Source organism: Colossoma macropomum, unplaced genomic scaffold (genome assembly GCF_904425465.1).
Source record: "Colossoma macropomum unplaced genomic scaffold, Colossoma_macropomum, whole genome shotgun sequence".
In the NCBI taxonomy this organism is placed as follows: Eukaryota; Metazoa; Chordata; class Actinopteri; order Characiformes; family Serrasalmidae; genus Colossoma; species Colossoma macropomum.
The window spans coordinates 19,946,327-19,973,582 of record NW_023494810.1 but is presented as its reverse complement, the minus strand read 5'-3'; the positions used below and the strand labels follow the sequence as shown (position 1 = coordinate 19,973,582).

At 37.4% G+C, this 27,256-nt stretch overlaps 1 protein-coding gene across 1 annotated transcript in view; it reads left to right on the top strand.

Moving 5' to 3' along the window:
* The first annotated feature begins 1,331 nt into the window (after positions 1-1,331).
* syt6b (synaptotagmin VIb) overlaps positions 1,332-27,256 on the top strand; it is a 39,343-nt gene continuing 13,418 nt past the window's right edge. The window contains exon 1 of the mRNA XM_036560167.1: positions 1,332-1,479. Within this exon, the coding sequence (XP_036416060.1) occupies positions 1,332-1,479 (148 nt within the window). The remainder of the gene's footprint in view (positions 1,480-27,256) is intronic.

The window sequence follows — 27,256 nt, the reverse complement described above, 5'->3', positions numbered from 1 at the left end:
TTGGACGAGCTTGTTAAATATTCCATGTTTCATTTGAAGCTCACTCCAACAATTAGTGTACCTAGCCATATGCCAGAGCATCCAACAATAAAGACCACATCTTGCTCCTTTTAAGTAATGATAGAAAACACAGAAAGCTCCAGTTCTATATGCTGATACATTTCACGGAGTTAAAGGGGACAAAGACAGTCTCTGAATGTATCGCGTACAAGTCTTTTGACAAGTCGTTTGATAGGGTTAACTAAAAAAGTTGTTCTGCAGATTGTTTCAGAAAGTATATGGACTATTCTACATTCAAAAATAAAAAAATAACTATTTAAAAAAAATTACATAATCAGATATTTACAAGCATTATGTTATGAACCATTTAAATGCAAGGCATTGATAAAGATTGTAATAAGCTAAATGTTTTATCAAAATCCTAATTTATAGGGTACATTCTATTGAGAGGTGGCATTCTATTGAGAGGTGGCTGTCCCAAACCCTAACCCCTTACCACCAAAAGTGTTTTGAGGTTGTTTTAAAAACTAAATGTATCCAAAAGTTTAAAAACCATCATGAATACTTAAGAATTGTCACTGCTGCAACACATATTTTCTGCAAATAAGTAAACTTTTTTGTGTTTTAATGAAAAATATTATGATTTTATGTTTGTACAACTGTTTAAAGCTGTGTTTGTGAGCCATATACTGGCTAGTGTTTTTTTGCGTTATACTACTAGTCACTACCAAATTGTCAATACAGAAATCATAGTGTTTTAGTAGTGTTGTGATTATTTTGGCAGGGACATAAAGAAATGTTCAATCATTTGTTTTCATAAAATAAACACAATTAAGATATCGGGTTACTCAAAGCAAAAAGGATTTTAGCCTATAATCCAAGTCAACTAAAAGCCTAAAATGTGTTTTCAATTCTGAAACATTTCTGTAGAATGATCCATATTCCAATTAAGTATTATTTTTCCTTGTCTGGTTACAATCTGTGCAAGGTTCCATTTAGAGTCATTTTAAACAATGAAAACAAAAATAAAACTAATGAACACAAGCTATGTCAGAGTTAAGACATTCTTGTAGCACATAGTAGCAGCACTCAATGAAATCAATAAAATTGGAAAATTTTGTTACATTGAATTTTATGAATACCGCTCAGCACTAGTGTCTTATCTGCATTTTTTGCTTAGTACATCAAGCTGGTACATCTAGTTTGTTGGTTCCATTGCTGAAGTCATTTCTGGCTCATCAGCTCTCCGAGTAGCTGAAATAGCACAGAGTTTTTAAGAGCAAGAGCCACTTGTCAGGTCACTCCAATACTCAGAGTGCCTTGTGTAAGGGATGACCACATCTACTGTCTCATTCATCTTGAACAGAGGCTGGCTCTACTCCAGTATGGCCTTCAAAGTTAAGTCAACTGCACTTCTTCTTAAACACAACAAGACAGAGCATGACTGGCAGTTGACCGGTGGAGGGCAGAGGGAGGAAGGTACTAATATTTCATCTCTAGTGTTCCACAAAAGGAACACAAAAAGAATATGGGCAATCAATAAGAAAATGTGAACATTTTTCAATCAGAGAACTTCTCCACCTGTGTTGCCTTAGGACGCCAAACTAACTATTAGTGTCTCACTGAGAGGTGTCGTGCCACGGTAGAATGGTATTATCAACCTGATCCCCTGCAGAGCGCTATACAGCTTATTCCAGTGCTACTGATGCTGCTGCTACAATATGTGACCATGAATGAATAAAGCAGCAAAACGACACTAGGCCGGCTCAGAAAATAGCACACACACACACACACACACAAACACACACACACACACACACACACTATTTCTGTGAGAAACCCTGCTGGAGAGAAAAAGAGATAGAGAGAGAGAGAGATACTCTAGTCTAGACAATACCACTATGCTAGCAGAATCCTGTTGAACAATGGTGAGCTATTTATCTGACCTCAGTGTGTATGTATGTGGTTGCCAGGAATATCACTGGCAAGCATTTCAGACTACCGCCTCTCGGACTGGTCAATTATTGAACAGATGTGCACCGAGGACTCCATTCAGCGCTAAAATGCCTCTGGATTTGTCACATTTATCAAATGTTGAGCATCTTCACTCGCCCTAAACTCTCTCCCCTGTGATGAAATAATCCATTGCAAAAGTCTCAGTGCCAGGTCTCTGAGATTATGTGTAATATTTTTTATCGATTTGGTCTGCTGTGAGGAAGCAAATGGGAGAAATAACGTCATGTCAAGCCTGTTCTCACGCTGTGTTTCACACCATCACACTGACATCTAATGTCATCTCTTCAGTTAGCACTTTATCACAACAACACAGTGATTTAACAGGGTTTTTTGCATTTACACATTGCATAAGAAATCTAGAAAGGTGACAGTTGAGTGTAATTACAAGACTTCATCTAATTATGTAATAAGAATTTTGGAGGTTTTTTAATGATACAATCATATTTTAGGGATTGCTGTTTTAGTCATAGTAATATTAACGTATGTTCAGTATATTATTTAGTCAGAAGCAGAAGCAATGACATACTCCCTGTGAACAGAGTTTATGAATGTTTTATGAATATTTTGAATTTGAGCATTATCAATATTAATCCAAAATACTTCATGGGAGCATAGGGCACTAACTAACACATTTGGGTTTTCAATGTCATTTTTAAATATTTGAGTAAAATGAATAGATTTTTAATAGAAGCAACCTTCACATCTTTGCTGCATATGATAATGAAAATGTTGTTTTCGTACCTAACTGTGAAAAATTCCAAATGTTACAACTTATCCACACAGGCTGAGTTAGTTGTAACAGACTAAGACCTGGCTGTAACATCCACTACAAAACTCTAGTTACCACAATTAATTCAGTGCAATTCTATGCTTTTTGGACCAAACAAGCTTTCCAACTTAAGTTTGAAAAATACACTGGTGTGAATTTCTTGACTGACATGCACAACACTCTTAAATTGAGAAAACATATAAAATTACTATCAGGTTACAAAAACTATACCTTCTGAGAAATGTTGTCAGGTAGCTGTCAAAATTCACATGAATATAAACAAAATCACACTCCACTTGAACCTGTTTATATAAATTAATTATCAGTTTTACATTTTACCCCGTAAAAAGTTCTGTTTTGTTGATATAATACCTTATGTTACATTGTACACTACAATATCATTATAACATATGCCTTAAATAGCATTTTACATATGCTTTAGGGATGCAAAAAGGATTCTGAATTTTAGCTTGTATTTTTCCACATCCATATGCACTGGAGGCTCTGGCTGGTCTTGAGGGTACTTCAGCTGAAGGAGGAAAGAAAGAGCAAAAGGACTATTTAAAATGGACTGGCTGAGATCTGCAGCAGAGGGAAATCAAATAATAATCCTCCCTGTTGGTAGGACAGGGAAGCTGATTTAGAGGGGGTGGGGCGCAGGGGGTGGATAAGGGGACATTAGGAGGAGAGCTACATCCAAATGGACCCATTTCAGAAATCTAATTTCCAAGTCGTGGGTCTGTCTGTTATGAGCGGCTGTGACATTTCATCCCTGATTGTGTTAAATTTCTTCTCTGCTTAGCAGCCCTGGGCTGAGGTTAACAAGCCAAGCGGGTCTTGACAATCCAGGGGAGTAGAGGTGGATTCTGACAATTTCATTACTGCCGAAAGCCAGAAATGCTATTGCTAATGCTAAGCTGTAAAATATTTCTCACATTATATTAAATTTTGAGCATCACGTTTATGAGCCCTGCCCAGCTGTTGCATAATCAGAAATTCCACTTAATAATATTTCAGTGATAGATCAGTGGTGAAATGGCAATAAGAAGATGTCACTGAAGACATTTTATATAGATGTACCACATAATAAAAAAGACATATTGTCAATGTCATGAGAAAACCTTACAAAAGATGTAAAAACATTATTTAATGTGAGTTAATTTTGACCAAAAAAACAAAAAAATGTACTTAGAAAGCTATCATTTGACAACAATTAAATTACCCATTAATGTTCATATCTAAAATTTTACATTTTCTTTTGGTCTATATTTATGCCATTCCCAAAAAAACAAACAAACAAACAACAACAACAACAAAAGCATGTATCTATACATTGTCCATTTTTTTTCTACATCATTTGAACATGGCAGCTACTCTTTACATTGTGTGAAAATTTCATAATGAATGGGCCAGTACAAATGCTCCAAAATTACTTTGGAATAAAACCTCTTTACATCAGCTTACATTAAAAGTTAAAGGGGAAGGCCACGATTTTTTAAACTTAACGCATAATTTAATCTTTCAGATATAAAGCAAATCATCTAGAATACTTTGATGTGAAATGTTTCTTCATAGAGAACCTAATAGACTTCTTACAGATTTATTCTTACAGTCGTGGAGATAGGAACCAGGAGTCATAGTCATTATATATCAAATATAGTCATTTTATTTGCTATCTAAAACCACCAGTGAAGCTACAAGTGTCTTCTGAGTTTTTATATTTAATTTTGTAATAGTGGTGAAATAGCAGTAAGTCAGAAAAAAAAAGTTTCCTTTGTGGCCTATTTTGTCTTAACGCCTTACTTCTCCACTATCAGTGGAATTAAAAAAAGTGCAACGTAGCCCAAATGTTTATCTCAGAATTATTATAAAACAATGTCTCAGGTGTCTCAGGTATTATTCATGACCATTCCATGTAACAGCTTTTCATGAGGTAGCTTTTAGAGGCTTTATATGCTTTTGTCTGTAAACACTTCTGTTTCCCTAGAACAGAGCATTACACATCAAACCCCCAATGACTTTGTTTATGGATTAAAATGAGTGCACTGCAGTGACTATTTAGACTTTATAATACAATCTTCATGTGCCCTGAATCAAAGGTTTAAACATGTACTCGCTGGCCTTTTGCCATGAAGAAACTCAACATGCCATTTTAGACTCAAAACCAAATGTCCACACTGCGACTGAATCCAGTACTGATACGGATAGTGGCTACAGGATTAACCAATACTGTAACAGTTCCAAATGTGAGTTGTCCTTCCTCAGCAGTTCCTATTTATGGATACTTAATACTATGTTCTCTACTAAAACCACCACAATTTCATGGCAGTTCATCAGAATCAATGCAAGAGGTCCTAGGTCAGCCGAAAGGGGAATTGCATCATTTCTTTCTTATTTCTTCATAAATAATGTGTTCAGATGTTAACAGTCACTCAGAGTCATTTAATGTAAGCCTTTTTTGAGAAACAGAGTCAGAATTGATCAGATCAGTGGTGACAGAAACAGCTACCTCACAGAAAGCTATTACATGAAATATTGCCTGTTGCCTGAAATATTGTTTTACACTAGTTTGGAGATAAGCTTTTGGCCTAAACTGTTTTTTTTCTTTCATTTATTTTTGTCTTTTCTTAGTTTTTCATGGCAGAGACGTACATGCAGGACATTTTAAGGCAAAATAGTTCCCAAAAAAATTTGTGTTTTCTGGTTAACCACTATTTTAGTTTTATCAACGTTACATATAAAACTCAGAAGACACATCAAGGTTCACTGATCATTTTGTATAGAGAATAAAAATGGCTACATTCATGTTAGGGACATTATGACTCCTGGTTCCTATCACCACCAATGTAAAAAAAAAATTCTACATTTTACATCAAACTACATTGTACATAAATCTACACATCAAACTACTCTAAATGATTTTATTGACATCTTAATTATGATTTTGACAAGTTTGTGGAATTCCCCTTTACATCAGTAGGTGTATTAGATGTCAGTGCCACATTTACCCATGCCTTAAGGGGGATGTACATATAGATTTAGCATATTTTTACCCAATGAGATGTAATCTCTGCCTTTAGCAGTCATACAATATGATCTGATATGATACGATATTATGCAGATTTTTTGTGACAAGCACGTAAAAGCAAAAGAAAAGAAGAATCATGGGAAAGTGTAAAGTGTTTCATGCACAAATCCTCCTTATAAGCACCCTTTAATGTTGCAGCGCAAAGAAACGGTTCAGTATTTGGACTACAAATTCATAATAATTGCAAGAACAACAGCTCTTTTGTTGTTTTTATTTTGTCAAAAACAATTAGAGTGAAAAAGTGAGAGCCTGTGTTCTTGTACGCTTGCATTAAGCATAGGAAGTGTCACTGCTATTCACTGTGTGGTTCTTCTGGAATGAAGGTCTGCCTATGACTGTGCTTCCTCTATTAAAGTAATATAATGCCTCTGAAATTGTATATGAAAATTTGATTTTACCCATTTTATCACTTTATCGCTTGCTTTGTCATCAGTGCTTTTCTTGAGTTGTCGGTTTTTCTCAAGACTTCTTTCCTTCCTCTGTCCTATTCTTCTGACCCATCCTATGATGTAAGCAAAGGACAAACGCACTGTGGTGAAAATTTGTAGTTTCTTTTCATGTGTGGTATTAATTAATAGTGAATATACGTAGTTTTGATGTTTCCACACACATCGACATTTCCACACACAACGCATTACATTTGCCCTGTAGAAATACAATTGAATAGTCAGTGTCATTAAGTCTAGTAGAAACACCCAGAGAATAATTATAGTGATTTTTAACATGGTTCTGTTGGAAAACGTGAACAAAGGCCAGAACTGCTCAAGAGATGTATTAATTGATTCACTTGAACTACTGTGTAAATGAATTTCTCAAAAAATAATGGTTAAATGAAAAAAGGTGATATACTTTCTTATATGCAAACACCATCCCTTGCATTTATGTAGATAGATCTAAACTATGAAAATGACTGAAGACAGAGATCTTTAAATCCATATCAAAGGCTTGGTCTTCATGGATTTTCAAAGAAAAAAAAGACCATCATTTGATTTCAGAATGTTCAGTGGAGATTAACAATGGTTTTCCCAGGCCTCTATACTGTCCTCTGTGTTCTTTTGATTTTATGTAGTATTCTGTGGCACATGGTGTGTCTGTTTGAATAGACAGTCACAAGCGTATGTTATATGGCTGGGAGACATGGCAGAAGTATAATGTCACAAAACCTTTCTTGATACACTGCAACCTTGTTTCTGGTGTGGGGCTAAATGGTTCTGAGCACGAAGAGTAACATTGTTCATGGTACAAAATTTGCTCATTTTGGTTTTCTTGACATGGTTAGCTAACCATTCTTGCGGCCACAGAATTGTTCGCTGGGGTGACTGAATGACGTAGATATTCACTGATTGGTTTACATTGGTATTGTGCCACCGCTTCTTTCCAAAATCAAATAAGTTTAATTTGCTTGCATTAAATAGAAGAAAGAATTGCACGATTTTAATCCACCATTCAATCAACGTTAAACCATAAATCTAGCAACAAATGATAATTAATAAAAGGTGCTGTTAACAGAGGGGAGCTGTTTAGCATTAGCCTGGCTAGCATGCTACTCTGCTCTCCACAGAATAGGTTAAATTCTGACTAACAGAAGCAATGCAAGTTTAGGAGATAATGACTCAAATCTGAAGAAGCGAAGTTGAGCGAAGTCGAGCAGAGGTTTTATTCCAAAGTAATTTTGGAGCGTTTGTACTGGCCCATTCATCATTAAATTTTCACACAATGTAAAGAGTAGCTAAATTTGAGCAAAATTAAACTTGTTCCATGGTGTTTGGATCTGTAGACTTCTAGCTAGGCTAGCCAGCTCCTCTAACTTAGTCTATTCAGTGGCCTACAGATCCAAACACCACAGTACATGTTCGATTCCATCTAACTGGTGCTCTGACATTACAAGTGTAGAAGATAAAAACTCTCATCCATGTCTGAGAGAGAAGTCCAATGACTGGTGTTGGAGTAACAGTAGGCCAGAACCAAACCTGTTCTGTAGTGTTTTAAACTGTAGCCTGCTGGGCTTGGCTAATGCTAGGGTAATAGTTAGCAGGCTAAAGTTTCCACCCACTGCAGTACAGGTTCGGTTCCAGCTAACTGATGCTCAGATAACACTGTTTAAATGATAAATATTCTGAGAGCACAAGATTGAATGACTGGTGTTGGATTGACAGCCAGAATCGAACATGTTCTTTACCTTAAACCTGTTAGCTGTTGCTTAGCCACTCTTGTATGCAGTTTTCTTGAGAATTTCCTGGTTCTGATTTAGCAGCACAGCTACAAAGAAAAAGAAATTGCAACCCGTCTCACTAGTCGTCACCAGCATGGAACAGCACAGTTTGGCCCTGGAACCATTTGGCGCTACAGTGGAAAAGAGGCCAATATGCATCACCGTATTTTGTTTCTGAGGTCTGATCATTTGGAACAGACAGAATGCACCAGTAGTGCCATGTTTAAAAAATACTATCCAAAACAGTTAATCCAATGATTGTTATTTAACATTTCACATGCTGCACTGCACTAAATTTATTTAAACAGGATTAATTATGCTCTCTTTGTAATGAATCATGCTGTTGGTACTCATGATATTCTGAGACAATCATATTTTGACAAAATGTGATGTAATTCATCATTTATCATGTCAACAGTGTATATTGTCATTATTGCCCACCCCAGTATATTATAATGTTACTTTATGTATATCTACTGAATACAATGTCATAAATGCAGTGCAACTTTTGGTATCTCCATTGTTAATACAAGGTAGGTCTGCCTGATTGAGCCCTATTTATGGGATAGTAATATAACTTTAAAGCCAGTGCAGTCAGTTTGCTTAAAAAATAACACAATTTTATGGTTAATATGAACCCCTTAATTAACCCCTTTTAATAGTAAGATCTTACAGTAACCTTGCTCTATACACACCTTGAGGTCCAGGAAACCAATTGCCAATTAAAAACTCAATGCAGTGTTTGCACACCATTCAATTAGAGGATGACACTAGGCTGCATGGCAAAGCCTAGCAGATGCAAGTGAGTGCATGCATAATCAGTGTGTGATTTCCATTAGAATAAGCTTTGTACAGTACCTCTTTTTAGGCAGAATATGAAAATCAGCATGGACCTTGTCCTTTACACCAAGCACCCTGATGAGCTTCTACATATAATCAAATTCAGTCTAATCCTGTGTGTCATCAGCATATTTTAATTATCACAGTTACCAGATTCCAAATTCGTAATGTTCTAGCAGAGAATAACTCTCCTGATTAACTTGATTAATTGCATACATGCTAGGCCGTCTTAGTTGAAAGCCATACCATTGCTATTTTATACCAACTAGATCATGTTATGTGTTATGGTTAACTTCACTAGAACATCTCTGGAACGTAATGCTTCCTAACTGAACCCCAAGTCTGTAACCAGGTCCCCCAAAATAAAATCTGGCTATGTTGCTTAGACATACTCTTTGTGTAGGGTGAGATCTTACACCAACAAAATTATACAGTAACGATGAAGTTTGACTGACAACTGTGATGGTCATCCAAAATGCATACAACCACAGTTACTTTCATAACTATCATTCTGTTTTATTCCTAATGACTGCCAGTGAAAGTACAAATCAGCATGGATAATGAATACCAACAAAAGCACGGTATATATAAGTATGGGACTCACCTAAAGTAAGCTTGTTTAGCTCCAAGTTGCACTGCCAAACTTAGAGCGTGAGGGGATGCCAAACTTATGTTACAGAATCAGTTGTTGGTAGGCCGCAGAGATTAACTCCACCTCTCACTGTGAAAGTCTCTGTTTTAACAGAAGAACTGCTTTATTCTTACCACTGATCCAGAAATACAACTGGTCTGGTTTGACTTAGTGTACTTTAACCAGTTGTGTAGACATTTGTCATACTCTTTACAGGCCACACTTTATGGACATCTTCATTATGCTCTGTGAGGTCATGTGGCTCTGTGAGATGGTCTCTTGATTGACCACTAAGGTTATCAGAGTATTCTAAAGTAGCTGGAGCTACGATGGGCAAGACTATTCAACCTGGCAATATCAGTTGTCCTAAGGGTGTTACTCAGGGAAAAAAAAACTCCAGTAAGAAACCAAGATAGACACTAGCTAGTTAGGAAGGGTGCTTCATTGGAGAAGCCAGTAGGCAATGACCTGAGCAATTAAAGTTGGTGAGGGACTCTTCTGGGGAAACCAGTGGCAGATGTTTAACTAGTTAACAAGTGTGCTAGTCTAGGGAAAGCAGAGGTAGGCCAACGTGAGCTAGTAATGGGACTAGTGAGGGGTTCTACTCTGAGGAAACCAGCAGTATAAGGCCAGGCTAGTTAAGTCACTGCCTGTGGAGGATTGTGAGAACTGTGAAGTTCTGACTGAGTTGCCAAGCTACATGTGAGCAATCGCAGCTGTTGACCCGTATCACTGTGATGAGAGTAAGATGGACGTTGAGATACAGGCTGTGCTGTGGCTGACATCATGTCACGGCATAACTTTATTGGTATAATATGCAGACCTGTGTGTAGGTGTGTAAGAGGTGTCCTCTGTGCTTCTCTGTGAAATAAAACTAATCCATGATGCTGTCTGGAATGGAACTCAGGAATCAACACTAAGTCCCCAATGAGGTAGAGAGAGAGAGAGAGAGAGAGCGTTTATCCCCTTCCTAATGTTGTGTCACAGCATCATGCTAATCAGTCCAGAACTAGATACTGCAACATCTTGCCTGGATGCCATCAAATCAGAGCCTTAGTGTGGTTTAAGAGCATATTAATGTACTTGCAAGAGCATGATCCACAGATCTCAGATGCTGCATCACCACTGACATGCACAGTCAGAGCTGAGTGTGACATGTGTGAATGATGCAAATGAATTTTTATGAAGAACTCTCTTCACTGTGGAGCAGAAGTGTTTTCACCGCATCAAAAGGGGCTTGGTTTAGTCTTCCTAGTCATTTTATCCTCCTAGATCTTAGCAAAAGCATTGTTGCCTTGCTGCGTTTGAAATTCATGAGGCTCTCCAGTTAGTATGCATGCATTCCAAATTCTCATCTGTGGACATAAAAGAAACAATCTAGGTCTATTAGCAGTGTATTTCCTTCATTACACTGAAGGTAAAGTAATGGCTGTGGCTTCTATATATCCGTGCAGATAACGGGCTACGTAAGCCAGTGTCTGTAGTTATGAGCTTTAGTGCAGATACGTAAATCAAATTAGCCGCGGGTTTATTCAGTGTCTAGGTTTGACTATCTTGTCCCTAGACAATTTGCAATACAGTATCTCGCGCTGAACGGTTACTGGCTTCCTCAGGATACCATAGAAACGGGGTCCCGTGTCCGAGGCTGCGTGAAGCTCATTCGGTGGCGAGGTTGTGAAGGGAGAAGATCTCCAAAGTGGGAGCGCGGCAGAAACTGACCAGAAAGCGAGTTGGAATACTGCAAGTCAGAGGAAAAAGAACTCTCTCAGCGGTAAGAAATCGCGCATTTTCTATCAAGTCATTGGTGGTTTTGTTGTTTCAAAGCCATTTCAGTGTGGCAGCGGAAAGGCTGTGCCGTAGTATGGCGACTATATAATTTTTTAACTTGTAGATGCCGAGTTAGCAGTTTTGGGTGTTCTCAGGCTATATTCTGACGATATATCTCATTTCGAGCTGAAACGTCTTAATAGAGTCAGTATTTTTTTTCGTTGGATAGCATTTATTATTTGAATAAATGGTGTGCAGCAGCCTAATTAAAAATCAATGGCGTATCAGATTCAACTTTTTAAAAAAGCAGTTTTTCGTTTTCCTTGTGTTAAAGCTTTTTCTTTCTTTTCTGTCTTCTTTCTTTTCGTTATGTGTGGGGAAAAAAGTCTTTACTGTCGTGTTCAGATGTTTACTTGTGCATTTCCCTGCATGTTGAGCTGATCGAAAGGCTTCTCCATAGTGCTTCAGTCCATTAGCTTTGAGCGCGTTGTTAAAACACACTGCAGCGAACGCAGGAAACACTTTCGTCTTTTGTACTTTATTCAGAGCAGCCCCGAGCCCTCTGCAGAAAGCGGCAGGCATGAATGTTACGTGCTACACACGAGCACGTTGTCCCTTAAAGTGCAGCCTATAGAAGCGCATAAGGCGTATATGTGCGTGGGGGCGGGTGGTGGGGGTGGACGCTGGGGTGTGTATGTGTGCGTTAAGGGTGCTGCAAGTGCAGCGACCTGCTTCTCTGGTGCAGTGACAAGCCAGTCCATCACTACTGCTCTCTGCATGGTGCACACTGGGTCGGTACCTCTGCACCTCAAAGAGGGTCTTAAAGAGTCCAAGTGTTTCTAGATTAACCCCCTTTTCCCCAGCAAATGTTTGAATGGGTGATGTTCTGTTCAGCTTTGAATGGAGCACCGCCATCACCCCCTCTCGATATTACACTAACCTACTGAGTCAGGATGTAATCGACAGTGACAGTGCTGTTGCCCACATCAGTTCTGCAGCTGCCCCGAGCTCACACTCAACGGCCCATCACTGTAAACAAAGTGGAACGAAGGAAAACACACACACACACACACACTCACACACACACTCAATGCAATTTCAAGAAGGAAATGCTCAAACGAAGTATTCTGTAGAGACTATCAGCAAAGTGCAAGAATGTGTCCCAGTGCTATGTAGTGGAGTCTGTAGAGTCTTGGTTTATATTTTATGCATTCGGAGCTGAGGGCTGTGAAACCGCTACAGTTACCGCATGCAGAAAACACTGCTGTTATCTGCAGGCCCTATACACACCACCAGGTTCAGGTTGACTCCACTACTATGCAATTAATATTCGATTTATTCTACAGTGGCCTACATGAAATGTGATTGTTTTCATGAGAACTTTTTGTTTCATTGCCATAGCGGTTATGTACGCTGAAATCTCCTGACAGTACATTAAGTAACTCTAATAGAATTGGATATGATATCTGCACGTTCCTAAAGTGCCATTAAGGAGACCGCTGAATTGCTCACAATGATAAAGTCAGTCATTCAGGGCATTCAGAATCTGATGTAGCTTTATTTGATTGAGCTTAAAACCAAGGGAGCAGGGCTGTCGTGATTACCCAATTAAACTGGATTGCTTGTTCAAAAAAATGATTAATTCAATTTGAACTACTCAATAAACTGCCACTGACTAGTTTTGCATGAACGCAATGCATGTTTCAAATTCTTCTGCTGTTTTCTTTTGCTGTAAAAAAACAGCCTGATGAACACCTGATGAACCCGCTTAAACCATGTTGTGCAGACTTGTCTGTGTGGTTTAGGACCCAGTATGGTTTACTATTAACTTTAAACATGAACAATACCTCAGTGGTCAGCCACTTTATGCCGAAGTCTGGCGCTCCTACAGAATCTGAATCCCCTCTATATGCACGCACATAACGCAGGCCTGTAGACACTAGATTACGTGTGATTTCTGTGATATATATTTTCAGTTGGAAAATTGAAGATTATTTATAAATCGAAAAGAAATCGTGACCGTAATCCTGCATGATGTGCGTGCATGCGAAGGGCAGTCGGAATTCGGCACTACACCTGTTGTCTAAAATGGTTGCCCCTGGCGTTCAGCTACATGGTGAAGTTTTTTTCATTTTTTTAAGTCACAATAAGTCATACTGCACACTAAACCATGTTGATGTGCCTGTCTGACCCTAATAGACCTGAATGTGGTTTGAGCAGGTTGAGATTTTTATGGACCTCAAAACCTTCCTGTTTTCTCAGTACTTTCATTCTTCTTCCTCTCTCCCTTATATATATTTTTTAAATTTATTTTAATTTTTTTTTGGTATTTTGTGATTATGTAAAGTTCTTATTGTAAAGTGGGTTTCGATATATGAAAGGTGCTGTAAAAATTAAACTATCATTTAAAAATCTTTTAAATGTATGGTTTGTTATTGTTCAGTCAAGTCCATTTTAATTTTTGGCCCTATTTAATCATCAACTAATTGATAGATTACTCAATTGTTAATGTCATCAGTGGTTACAGCCCAAAGAGGTAGTGTGCCATGGAGATATGTAACCAAGTACAGCAGTACATTAGGCAGTAGCTTTGTCAAAATATTGCAAGACTATTTATTTCTTAAATATTGTTGCTAGACTTTAAATTGTGGTAGTGCATTTTACAAGCATCATAATGCATGCGTGTAAAATTATGCTTTGTTAATACCCTGCACCATCAGCCTCATAGGTCTGTGCTGTTAATTAGAAAGCTGTGTGCAGCAAAGCTGTGGTGTGTTTTATTAAAATCTTTTCTCAGGGGGGTTTCAGTGGAAGTTGTGGATTGGCATCTTATTTTGTTGAGATCTGCAGTCAGCGTAACAGTAGCTCAGGCTGCAGCATGTGGCAAGTTGCGAATTAAAGCGCAAATACTTCAGTTCACTTTTTTAGTCACCTGCACTCTTAAAAATAGGTGCCAAAAGGATTCTTTGGTTTCTTCTCTTGGTTCCCTAAAACAGTAGTTCTCAAATCAGTCCTCAGCACCCCCCCAGATGGTTCACATTTTTGCTCTAATCCAACTCCCAACATACCTGTATCAGGAGACCTTTGAGTTAGGATATGGCTAAAATGTGGACTCTTTGGGGTGGTCTGATGACCGGTTTGAGAACTACTGCCCTAAAGAACCTTTCAGTGGATGGATCTTCAAAGCATCATTTATTCGTAATTAAGATGTGCAAGCGTGAAGAATCTTTTGAAGGTTCAAATAATGGCCCTTTGGCTCTAGATGATATTGTAGCCAAGGCTACAGTTAATACTTTGATGCTAATATTTGGTTGCAATTGTCATCTTCAAAGGTCTATCTTTAAATAGCCAAATATTCTCTCCTGTGGGTTCCTTGTTGCTGCTTTTCAAAATGAAAATGAATTGACAGGATGATTTAGAGATATTTGCAGAAGACCCTTTACATGGTATAGGACCTTTACACCATGAAGAGGTTCTTTAAACCATCAAAAATAGTTTGCATGTTAAGAGTGTGTGTTATGTTGTTTTTCAGAGTATGTATTCTGTTATGCATAGATTGGTGGTACAAAAAAAGACTCTACTGAGCCAAGCTATTAGAGTGGTCACTGTCTGTTATATTCATAAACATGTAATCTACTAATTTTATTGACAAATAATCGAGTGACAGAGTTTTTTCACTGGATGCAGAGCTTTTCAAATATTCAAAATGGAAAGAAGAAAATATCAAAATGTGGCAAAAAATGCATATAAATGGGTCTTACTTCTTTCTGTACTATTTCTTTCTGTAAGAGAGAATGGTAGGAAAATTACAAATATGCATTAAAACATGCAAACTCTCACTGCTGATTCATTGAGAAGTTACATTTTAATAAAATTTTCAAAAAACAAATGAACCAATGAATCTTGATAGCTCTGCACTGTAAAAAGCGCAACAGGGCAGAAGCCTGTTGGAGTGCTTTTGAGGTTTGAACATTAACATTAGTTTTGTTAATCTAAACAATTTTTTGCTCTGCATTGTTATTCAAAGGTAAGTATTCAAAGGATTTATTTGGGTTGAATAAAACTAGGTGAATTACTTGTTACACATTTAAGTTTTTTTTTGTTGAATTGACAAACCATTTTTTACTGTGTACATTTGATACTTAACATTAATTACTCTGATGTGTATCACCACTATGGCATCAGCTCTCTCTTTATTGAGTCCCTTTAAAAGAGTGAGTTCCCTTTAAAAGAGTGAGTTCTTTGAGGAACTATTTTCCCTATGTATTTTAAACAGCAATGGGTTATCTAAAATACTTTTTAAAAAGGTTCTGGGACAGGGACAAAAAGGCTTTATAAAGGCCTTTCTTGTTCTTCGACCAAATCTTCTGTACCACAAAAAAGTTGTATCTCCTGACGAAAAACCTGGCATGTTGTTTGGCCTTTTGCCCTTTGGCTCTAGATTGGTATTGTAGCGTAGGCTACAGTCGATGTTCTGATGCTAATACCTGGTCACAATTGTCATCTTCAAAGGCCTACCTTTAAATAGCTCAATATTCACTCCCATGGGGACCTTGCTGTTGCTTTTTAAGATGAAAATGAGTTGACAGGGATATTTAGGGATATTTGCGCAGCTCAATGCTCCCATTGGCCCCTCAGTCCAGTTCCTTCTGTGAATGACTGCCTGTGTCCATCAAAAAGGGTGAGCCTGCTCTTTTCCTTGCTTATCTCTGGCTTGCACTCCCCCAGTCACCAGCACAACAAATGCCAATCTAATCCACTTTCACCAGAGAAGGAAGGTGAAGGCCCACTTGGAGTGGCTCATGCCATGATTTTCTCAGCTTATCTGTGAGGGACACTGTCCTGCATTGTGTGCCTTCATTACTGGGGCTATTCTTGTTGTCATGAGCATTGAGAACAATGCTTTCATGAGTTTTTTTGTGTGTAATGAGCTATGTTTCTCTTAGTAGTCTCTGTTTACACTTCCTGCTTCACCCATTTCTGTTGAGCACACACTGGCTTAAAGGATGCTAAGAGGGCAAGGAACATGTTAATAACTTATTAACAAGCAAGCTAGATTTTGCTGCCTTGTTTAATTACTTGGATTATTTCACCAAATTTTGATCTTGCTCCATTGATGATGTGGCTAAAGAGTCTTATTAAAAGTTGAGATGAATTTTAAATTTGTTTTTTTTTCGATTTCAGTTTAGTTTCAGTTTGTTAATTTTGTTTATGCTTAATTTTAGTTTTGCTTTTTAATATTCTATGATAATGTTGTCATAAACCGGGGTATAAATTGCAGGTCAGATTGAGCTCACCATTGCATTACCCAGTGGCATTGCCATCTCCTGGGTATTTAACATTTGACATAGAAGAAATCCACTTCTAGACCATCCTTCATACAGTGAAAATCTATAACATTTTATTTTATTACAGTTAACAGGTACACCTTAATTTTTATTTTGCTAATGTTATTCAGTAACAATAACAATCTCGATTAGTAATCAAGTAATCTACTAATTATTCTGGAGAGTGATCAGAGTTTTAAGGCCAAACTGGACTTAACTGAACAATAATAAACCATGCAGATCTTTTCAAAGATTCCAGAATATATTACTGGAGATAAAAGATAAACTACAAAAGAAAACAATTTATTAAACATTTACAAAAGCACTTTGTACCAAAAATTCTGACTCTGTTTCTTAGTGTAAGAGAGACCAGTAGGAGAATGCTTTATCATCATAAAGACAGCCAAATAATCATTGATGACTCATCAAGAAGGTACATTTTTAATAGATAATTTTCAAAATTGAGTTTAAGCAAGTAATTATCACAGCCCTAAATCTAACATAAGGAAATTAATAGACTACAGAGGTGGAGCAATTCTCAACCAGAAAATGCCAGATGGCATCTTGAGTTGTATACATGAAATCTGACAGAAATATATAAATGAAAGCTTTTTTTAACTAGGTTACTACTTGGAGCAGTTTCTTGACCAGAATGTTAAGGACCTGTATAAACTTGGAGATACAATGAGATGCTGAAAAATGTGCAATGGCCTTAAATGAAAGAAGAGTGTGAAAAAGTGCACAGAAGGATCAGTGACAGACTGTCATGCTAAAATGCCTCACCTACACAAAGAGGTAGTATATTATTTCAAGAGTAAGAATAAATAGTAATAATAATAATTTATTCTGTTACAACTAAGGTGTGTATTGTACATGGACATTTAGCATTATATTAGCATCCTGTGCATGATGTCAAATGTTAGTATTGCAGAAACAGATAGCTGATTTTATCTTTTAGAACTCAGATACTGTTTGTAAATAAGATTTATCCCAACTATGATGTTTCAGAAATTTCTTTGAATATAATTTTAAGTGCATTGTGGTCAGTAATTAGATAAAATGTTCATGAATGAGTGGCCTAGATAAGACGGATAAGACAGTGACACATCCAGTTGTCTCATAAAGCAAACACCAATGCCTACCTAATGCTAATGCGCCAATGACCACAGAGGTCGAGCGTCATTTTATGATCGGCCACATGCCCAAATAAAAATCTCCAGGTATAAGCTGGTTTACTCTTTAGAAGACGTTCATACCACATTCAAATTATATCACTAAATAATGTGAAAGTGAAGCTATTCTGAAAGCCAGTTAACCACAAAGCTAGACAAAGCTTGCTGATTTGCGTGGGGTATTTTGGTGAGGTTGCATATCTTATTATGTTAGTTTAATGTGCAGTATTAGTGTGCATGCAGCATATGTAGCAATATTTCTTCTTTGTCCTTGGTATTCAAATGACATTTAGATTCAGGGGAAAAAAGCACCATTCACCATTCAAGAGCCAGGGCGTGTCTGGATGCTAATGAAAAACTACAAAATGAGAACATTTTTTCTGACAAGTGTGAAATAAGTATCAAAATATACTAGATTCACACACTTCATCATATAAGGAGAAACATTTTCAACTTGTGTATATTTTGTTCATTGATAAAACTAATTCAAATTTGTGTATTAGTTCAAATAAGTGGTCCTTTTCCAGCCTTAGAAGCATTATCGAATGGAGTGATAACATGAGAGCGACCATTATGGTGTGGAAATGAGATTCTGTTCTCAGGGGACAGACATTACATCAGGCTTACCTGAATGTGAGGTTGTCATGGTCCAGCCTCAAGTCATCACAGTAATTTTGGGAATTTTGTCTGTGAATCATGCTTTCATAAGGTGATGTTAAAGTGGTTTGTTTCTGCATTGTGTTTTTTGTGCAAGCACAAGATTATCTTAATGTATGGCTGCATTAAGGCATGTTCAGTATTACACTGTGAACTGCCCTGCATGTAGAGGACCACAGTTTTCGCAAGGGTGTACAAGGTAGCTGTATGAATGGCTGCGAGCTAATGTCAGGAGCACTCTTCAGTGGATTTCATGTCTTTTTGAATGTGCAGCAGTGTGAAAGAGACTTATATTGGATGTGCTCACAGTCCTATGAGATGGGAGGCAGTTTTAGGCCACTGGAATTGCCAGATCTTCTCACTGATGCTGACTCTTGTGATTTAGCAAACCATGTTAAATCAAAGTACTAGGAGAGGTTTATCTTTAAAACATGAGACAGATTATTACAGCTTTTTTTGGCAGCCAAAATAACAAAAAATTGTCCACCATTTCAGATTTAAGTCATTTTGATACTGCTGTAGTTTTCTTAAAAAAATTCTGCATCCACAATAAGTCATAATGCAAAAGAATGGATGAGAACAGCAGCGATGCCAGCTTAGTTGCTTCCTCCCACTAAGCCACTGTTACTGGAAATAATTGAAAGTTTATGGTCAGACCTGTCTGTATGATGAGGCACAGGGCAGAAGGGCTGCTGAACATAGCATTTGACGCTAACCATATTGAATTAGTATAAACCACACTTTAACAGCTATTACTACAACTATCACTATCAGCAGCGCTAACAAGATTTTGTGCTGATTTGTTTTTTTTTCCTAAGTAGGCAAGTTAATGTAGGGTTTGAGATATTACTAATGGACAGGTTTCTATGGAGACCAGGTTAGATTTGAAGGCACTTGAAGAGGGGAGAAACCCTGGGGCATTGGTTGCTCTCTGCCTTTGATACCAAACAAGCCTTAATTAGATTTATTGGTCCCAGGAAATGCTACACAAGTCCTGGGTTTGCTTCAGCATCGGCTAGGAGTGCAGGAAATACATCATTCAGCTCTCTCTCTGTCTATCTCTCTCTTTAAATGTCTTCTTTAATATGTTTGTTTAACGGGCTCATGTCTTGCATTTTTCTTGTTTTTTTTTCCCCTGATGTCTGCTTATGATATGTCTACTTATTATGTAATTATGATGAAGTTTGATTATGGCTATTTTTCTGTGGATTGCATTTTGTTTCAGATCCCTTCTCTTATTTTTACGATATCATTCAAATTAATGAATATGGTTTGAATGTGCACATACTCACCCATTAAAGGAGCCATTTCCTACACATTTTAGCAATGTTTACATGCTGCGTCAAACTCTTTTTTTTTTACACAAAACTTTTTCCATAATATGGATCCTTTAATACTGTTAGTATTTCAGACCATAGTGCCAGGAAGTTCCATGTTTTTTTTTCTTACTGTGTTTTGTCTGCAGCCAGATATCACAGACATCGATGCGACCTTGTTGCTAATCGTGAGTCGGTCGAAAGCATAAACTCTGTAATGATTGTATAGCCTTGCATCACACAATAATTCATTTGAGACAGAAGAGAAAGTCTGGCTGTCTGAGAATCTGATGCATCTCTCACTGATCTGTCGAGCTTTGAAATAATCCCACCTCTAAATCTGAAACTCCCATTAATGCATTCAGAGCAAAATGTAACACCGAGAAGTTTATTTTTTCAGCTGAAACAGGAGATTCATACACCTGTTGTAGAATGTGGAATGATATTATGGTCAGAATAGCATAGATATGTTGCAAAATGAAAGTATAATTACTGTGATTAGGTAAGGTGTGAGCAGATTATATATTGAAACACCACTAAACATGTAGTCTGATTATAGCTATTTTTTCTCATGATTGCATGTCATTCCAGCCATTCATATTAATGAAGGTGGTTTGAATGTGCATATATTGACCTATTAAAGGGCTTATATCTTCTTTTTCTTGTATTTTTTTGTAAAAAGACAACACCAGAATAGAAAGAATCATGCTGTTTTACAAGGTAGTGTAATATAACGAAATTTTATTATAGGAGGAGGTTGCAAACTTTTGAGGTGTATTTGGCATGAGATTGACAAAGATTGACCAAACTTTTTGCCATGAGATAAATTTATTTCTTTGCTTGCTAGCCTGAAACAGGACTGTGGTTAGATGACCTTCAGCATTCAGGAAAACTACAAAATTCAGTGAGACGGGGATGACACAGATAAGCTTACAGAGACAAGACCGCAGTCTTTCCTAATGTACACTTTCCTGCTGTCGGATTTTCGTTGTTTTCTTGTTAGCCATGAGACTGTCTTGCATCCTTTTATTTCCTTTAGCTCTTGCCAATGAGTAAAAGCCAGTTTGAGATTTACTCTTGTCCGGTCTCTTTACATTACATTTTCTTTAGTCTCTTTACAGCCTCTGCCATGATATCCATACTGGGAATACTAAGCTAACTTCTTCTTATAGCTAGTTGAAGATGAATTGCTGCTGATGTGTGATGTGGTGCCATGCCTGCTCTACCAAAGTTACGTAGCACTATAGCAGGCGTTCTGGCCTGGAGTGGCAATGAAAATTATGCAGTCTCCCTATTGTCAGTGTACCTTTAAAATGATTTTAAAGCTGTTATTTTAAGGTACAGTTTTTACATAATGTTGCTTTAACATGCTACCTCCCACATGTTTTACAATTGACTGTATGCAGTCACATGATAGTCTTGGCCAAACATGCTGAACCCCATCTGATCCAAACAAGTTAATCTTAGTTTCATCTGACCACAGAATGTGCGACCAATGTTGATCAGGCTTCTTTTCATGTTCTTTTGAAAACCTTAGTCTTGCAGTTTTGTGGCAGTTTGTTAGTAATGGTTATTTTCTTGAAGGCTGTCCACAGAGGTTGACTTTATATAATGTCCAGCAATATCTGGTCACTCATTATTGAGAGGCTGATTTCTGAAAAAATCTTGTGCTAAACAGGGAGCACTGACCAAGCTGTTTTTCAGTGCAGGATGTTTTTCAGTGTGTAAACTTTGGAATCAGAATCAGAATCACTTTATTTTGCCAAGTATGTTAGACATACAAGGAATTTGTCTTGGTGATTGCACACATGTATTCCATGTAACATACTAAACAGACCAGACAGCACACAGACTGTTAACAAGTACTAAACTCAGGGTAAACTTAAATACAATAAATAACATATAGAGTAAATAATAATAAAAACAGCCAATATAAACATAGCTCAGAAGATGTGGGATATCTGTATGTATGTGATATGTGGATATCTGTACATGTGCAGGTATGATTGCCTGTACATGTGCAGGTCAAATAGACATGTACTATAAACTATACTATAAAAAATATTATATACAGAAGATTACAGGTTGATATGAACATTTGTAAAATTTACTTTGTACAGTTTTTGTACATTTTGTACATTTGTACAGTAGTGCAACAAAGTATTATGTTACAGAGGAGTTACTGTAATAACTCTAGTACTGTAATACTGTACTGTAATGTAGGGGAGGTTTGTTGGTTCGCTTTAAAGTGCAAAGTGTCTACTGTGCTTGATGAGCGTGACAGCTTTGGGGAAAAAGCTGTTGGCATGTCTGGTTTTGCTGGCTTTAATAGCCCTAAATCTTCTACCAGAGTCGCTGGACTGTAGACTGTGCGCTTTATCATCTTTCTAGGATGGCCACTGCGTCTTTGGTCGATGTTATGTTAAATTATAATTAAATCTGACAAAAAATGACAGTAATTTGTAAATTATTTTGACTTGTATTACATGGAAAACAATACAACAGCACATTATTTGATGTGTTACCCCATAAATATTATTGTTTTTTCAAAATAAACACTTGTTTTGCATGTTTTCCCTGTGTCTGCGTGGGTTTCCTCCCACAGTCCAAAGACATGCAGTCAGGCCAATTGGACATGCTAAATTGCCCCTAGGTGTGAGTGTGTGTGTGAATGTATATGTCTGTATGTCTGCCCTGCGATAGACTGGCGACCTGTCCTGGGTGTTTCCTGCCTTCTGCCCAATGACTCCTGGGATAGGCTCCCATGACCCAGAAAGATAAGCACCTTAGAAAATGTGTGTATGTAGTACCTTCAGAATTTTATTATATAAGTAATTATTATTATATGATATTATTCAGGTCACCAGACCAAAGATGACCATCAGGCTCTCAGAAGAATCAGATATTCGCAGATTAAAGCCCAAGGTAGAGCTTTACTTGAGGCTAAGGGATTCACAGAACAATAGTGGTCAAAACAGTCCATGGTCAAAACCAGAAAGCAGGATATCCAGAACAGGAGAATCATAAAGAGTAGTCCAAAAACACAGTCGGGTCAAACACGGAAACGCAAAACAACAACAAGCAAAAGGGCAATAGCAAAAGACAGGTCAGGAAAAGGCAAAAACAGGTCATACATGGGTAATCAGCAATACAACCAGGATCTCTGCACAGATAAGGTCTTGGACTATGCAAAATTAAAACAAATGGTTCTTCCTAGTGCTTAAAGACCTCACACATGGTTGGACAAACAGAATGCATATGTTCATGTTTTTGGACTGATCAGACAGTTCAACAAAGAAGTCCATAACTTAATTCAGGAATCCTGCTAGCCCTATGAGATCTGATTTAGGAAATATAGATTAAACTGATCTCTATTGCCTTTTATCAAGTGGCATCACTTATTCTTTATCATACTAATGAGTATGATTTGGTTTTTAAAATTGTTTAGTGCTATTAATGTACATACAAAGTATGCCATGTTGGTACACTGCTTGCAGGAAAGCCTCCTAATTACAAACACGGCCACTGAAACTGGAGGCAACATAAAAGTAATGACTTTATTATAATTTGTGATCCTGAATGTACTAATTACTTTTTGCAAAGTGATTTTTAAAATCCACTCAACATAAGCAGAGTGATTAGGCTTTTATTATTAAGACCATGACCAAGAATTGCCTGTCTGGTAGATTTTTCAGGACTCCAATTATGGAGTAGTGCTTCATTTGGAGAGATTGCGGGCTTCCTCCTCATTTTTCACTATAAGAGATTTGCAGACTGTAGTCATGAATTATAAAAGGTGTTGCTCAAATTAAGGTCTGATGATACACTAAGTTAAGCCCTGTCTTCTTTGATAAACCATGCTGATTAAAGGTTGCACTGGCAGACATACATTACAGAAAGCACACTTCTTCTTACCTACATACTGACCAGAATACCGGTCTCAGATCAGAGCTACAGCAAGCAATAACACAAAAAATGCCCTAGACTAACAGTGTCTCTGCTGCATTTGTTGTAGCACTGCACAGAGACAGAGATAAGAGCTAGAAGAAATGTGAATTGACAAATCAGCTGCCCACATCTCTCCTGGAACACTGGAGTCTACAAAGTAGCTAGATAGTAGTGTTGTGCTGAACCATGAGAAGACAGCACTAAAATGAAAACAAATCGTTAAAATACCTGAGGAAAATAAAGAAGCAAAATATAAAGAGAAAGTTCTTATGAGAAAGAGCATAATTCTGAACTTAACTCATACTGCAGCTATTGCGGATCTTCTCAGTGATGCTGACTAGCATTTAGCAGGTGATCAAAGAACTAGAAAAGAGGCCAAAAGAACATGGAAAACAGAAAAAAGTCTTTTTTGGTCAGATTTAGTGCTCCTTGCCTTGATCCTAATAATTCTGTGACATATAATAAAGTAGTGCTGGTTTTCTTGACAAAATTCGCAATATTTTCCAAATATATCACAGTATCAGATAGGCATTGATAAAGTTAATGAACTCATGCTTCCTGAATACTGCTATAGGTATGTGTTACAGGGAATTCCAACGATTTTTTAATTTTTTTCAATAATTCATTGGTTGAGATTAGTTCTCCTGTGACCGAGTGTGAGTGACGAGATCAGTGACGTAACTGTACTGTCCTACGGTGAACTCACCTCTTTCCATGCATCCTAACAACTTTAGCGGTGTTAAATCACATCTGCAGCGCCGTGTTACAGCGCCAAACCGTCATATTTTAGTATTAGTGCACTCTCGAGCAACGAAAGTGAAAGAAATAGGTGGGTTAATGTGAGTTTTTAGCTGCTGGCTAACTTGAAGCAGCGCTCCGGCACCCCGGCACAACACAGTGAATTGATGATACGGTAGATCAAACAAGACACAAAATCACCGCTTTCAGTTTAAACATACCTAAAAGAAGGACTCTGTTTGTCTGGTGTGAGAGATTCACACTGCAGATAATTTACACAGCGAACGTCAGATACACTGCAGTTCACCCCTTAAACTACTACCATAGCATAGAGAAACCCAGTCGTCGCTAGCTGGTGTCTGAATACTATGATATGCTCTGACATGGATGTGGTAGGAGTGACAGCAGTGACCTACCGAACCAAGTTGACGTTGTTAAGAAACTAAAGAGTTTAGTACTGTTGTTGGCCACTTGTTTAGCATTTGTAACAGGATAGCCGAGCGCTCGTCACCAGACTGCTAAAAATAATCTGTTTTCTTTCTTAAATTATGACTATTACAAAAATTGCAGCTGTGCTTTTCCAGCTGATAAAAACAGCTCAGAAACTTTCTCCCACTGTCCCAAGACAGATTTGTGAAATGTTCCACTGTTTGGTGAGTGGTTGTCATGATCCAACCATAAATTATAGTTTAAAACCACAATTAACCACCCAGGAGCAAAATCAGCCTTCAAATGTGAAAGAAATAATGATTTGACATCGCGATATGTATCGATATCAAACGATATGAATTTTGTTTACCGTGATAACGTTTTTGGCCATATCGCCCAGCTCTAGTTGAGATGTAAACAAAGTCACTCAGAGTGGTTTGATGTGAAATGGTACATTGTAGAGAAACTTATAATATTTCTATATTCTATAAATATTAGAAACATCTAATATTTCTTTACAGTGGTGGTAATAGGAACCATGGGTCATGATGTCTACAGCACAAATGTAGACATTTTATTTACTATCCAAAACCACTAGAGTAGCTCCATGTGTCTTTATATGTAATGTTCGTGATGGTAAAATAGTGGGAAATCTGAAATTTTTTTAGGCTAAAATGTCATAGGAAAAGTATTATAAAACAATACCTCTGACATCAAGCAGTGTATTCATAACCATTTCATGCAATAACATTCTGTGAGGGAGCTTTTAGAGGTAGATGTCTATTGTCTGTCACCACCACTGTGATCAGTTATGACTCGGTAACATTCTCTAGAATGGAGCATTTTTTTTTTATCAAACCACTCGGAATGACTTTGTTTACTTTTTATCTGTTTAGTTCTTAAGACATTTTGAAAAACACTACAGAAAAAAGGGCCTTGGTTATACTTGGCATTAACGTCTGATCATACGATGATCATCCATTCAAGACACAGCACATTTGTGGTTGACCTTTTCAAATGTAACAATTTGCAGTTACAGTCCAGAGCAAGACAGCCAGTTGCGTAACAGCCACACATTCAGCGCAGTCGAAAGAAAAAACTGGATTAAATAATGTGTTAAAGTGTGTTGTTATCAATAAGACGGGAACGATAACATAGCCTAAAATTGCAAATGCTGTACTTCAGGCTTTCTTGGATTATTTACTAATCAGTTTAAGTCAACCTATAATCAAATGGGACCGTTTTTTACCAACATATCTCTTGTATTGCAAATTAAACATTTGCAATACAAAGTTCTTGTTTTGCTGTAGTGACTTTGGTCTGCCTCTAACACATTTAGAATATATCATGCACAAATAGGTGGAAAAATAATATCAATCAATGTCACCTCCCACTTTCATTGAGGGAAATTCTCAGCTAGCTCAGAGACCTTCCCTAATACAGTGTTTCACTTAGAAATACATCTCGAGATGGAAGGAAAATGCACTATAATTTCAGATTTACATCGACATACCGGAACCACACGGTGCTTCAGATGTTTGAGTCTCTGATAGGTCACTTGGACCTATACAAAGCCCTTTGCACAAAAAAAATTCCACATTAATGTAAATGCTGCTGTACAAATCTAACATCATGTTTTGTTTGGACTGATTTGTTTTTCTGCCTCACTTAAATTTACACCAAAGGGATGTACATACACAGTATTTTAAACATTAACCAGACAGGTATCAGATTTCCAGAGAGGAATCACACTATTTATTTATTTTTAATGGATTTTGAACTCTTTCAGCACAATCTAGAGCACCCATGACATATACTGCCAACGTTTTTATCTATCAGTACTAGTACACCTAGAAATCAATATCATGGCATACTTGTATTGATTGTATATTGTATAATGACTTCCATTGGTTGAGAATATGTTGAGGTGTGGTTATATATGTCTATAACTTCAGCCTAGTTCCCCAGTAGCCATAGTCCTGCATTTAAAGCAGTGTTAATTACTCTGTCAAATTGTTTGTTTGTAAAACTCCTAGAATGGCCCCAGTGGGAGACACTGATAATGCTGCGAGCGCCACTGAAATTTCAATTCATACTGATGAGCTTCCTGTTTGTTTTCTTGGACGATGTCCAAATGTTCCGTCCTCAACGGGATCCCACGGCAACACATTTGTAATGATCATGAAAAAATGCATCGATCAGCACTTTCTCCTCCATTCATATGTATAATCATCTGAGCCGAAGGCCACAGGCTGCATCGAGATATTTCCTGTGTGGTTTGATCTGCTCCTGCAGAAAATTGTCCACTGCCTTGTGGTTTTATTTTTCTTTTATCACTGAGTCTGT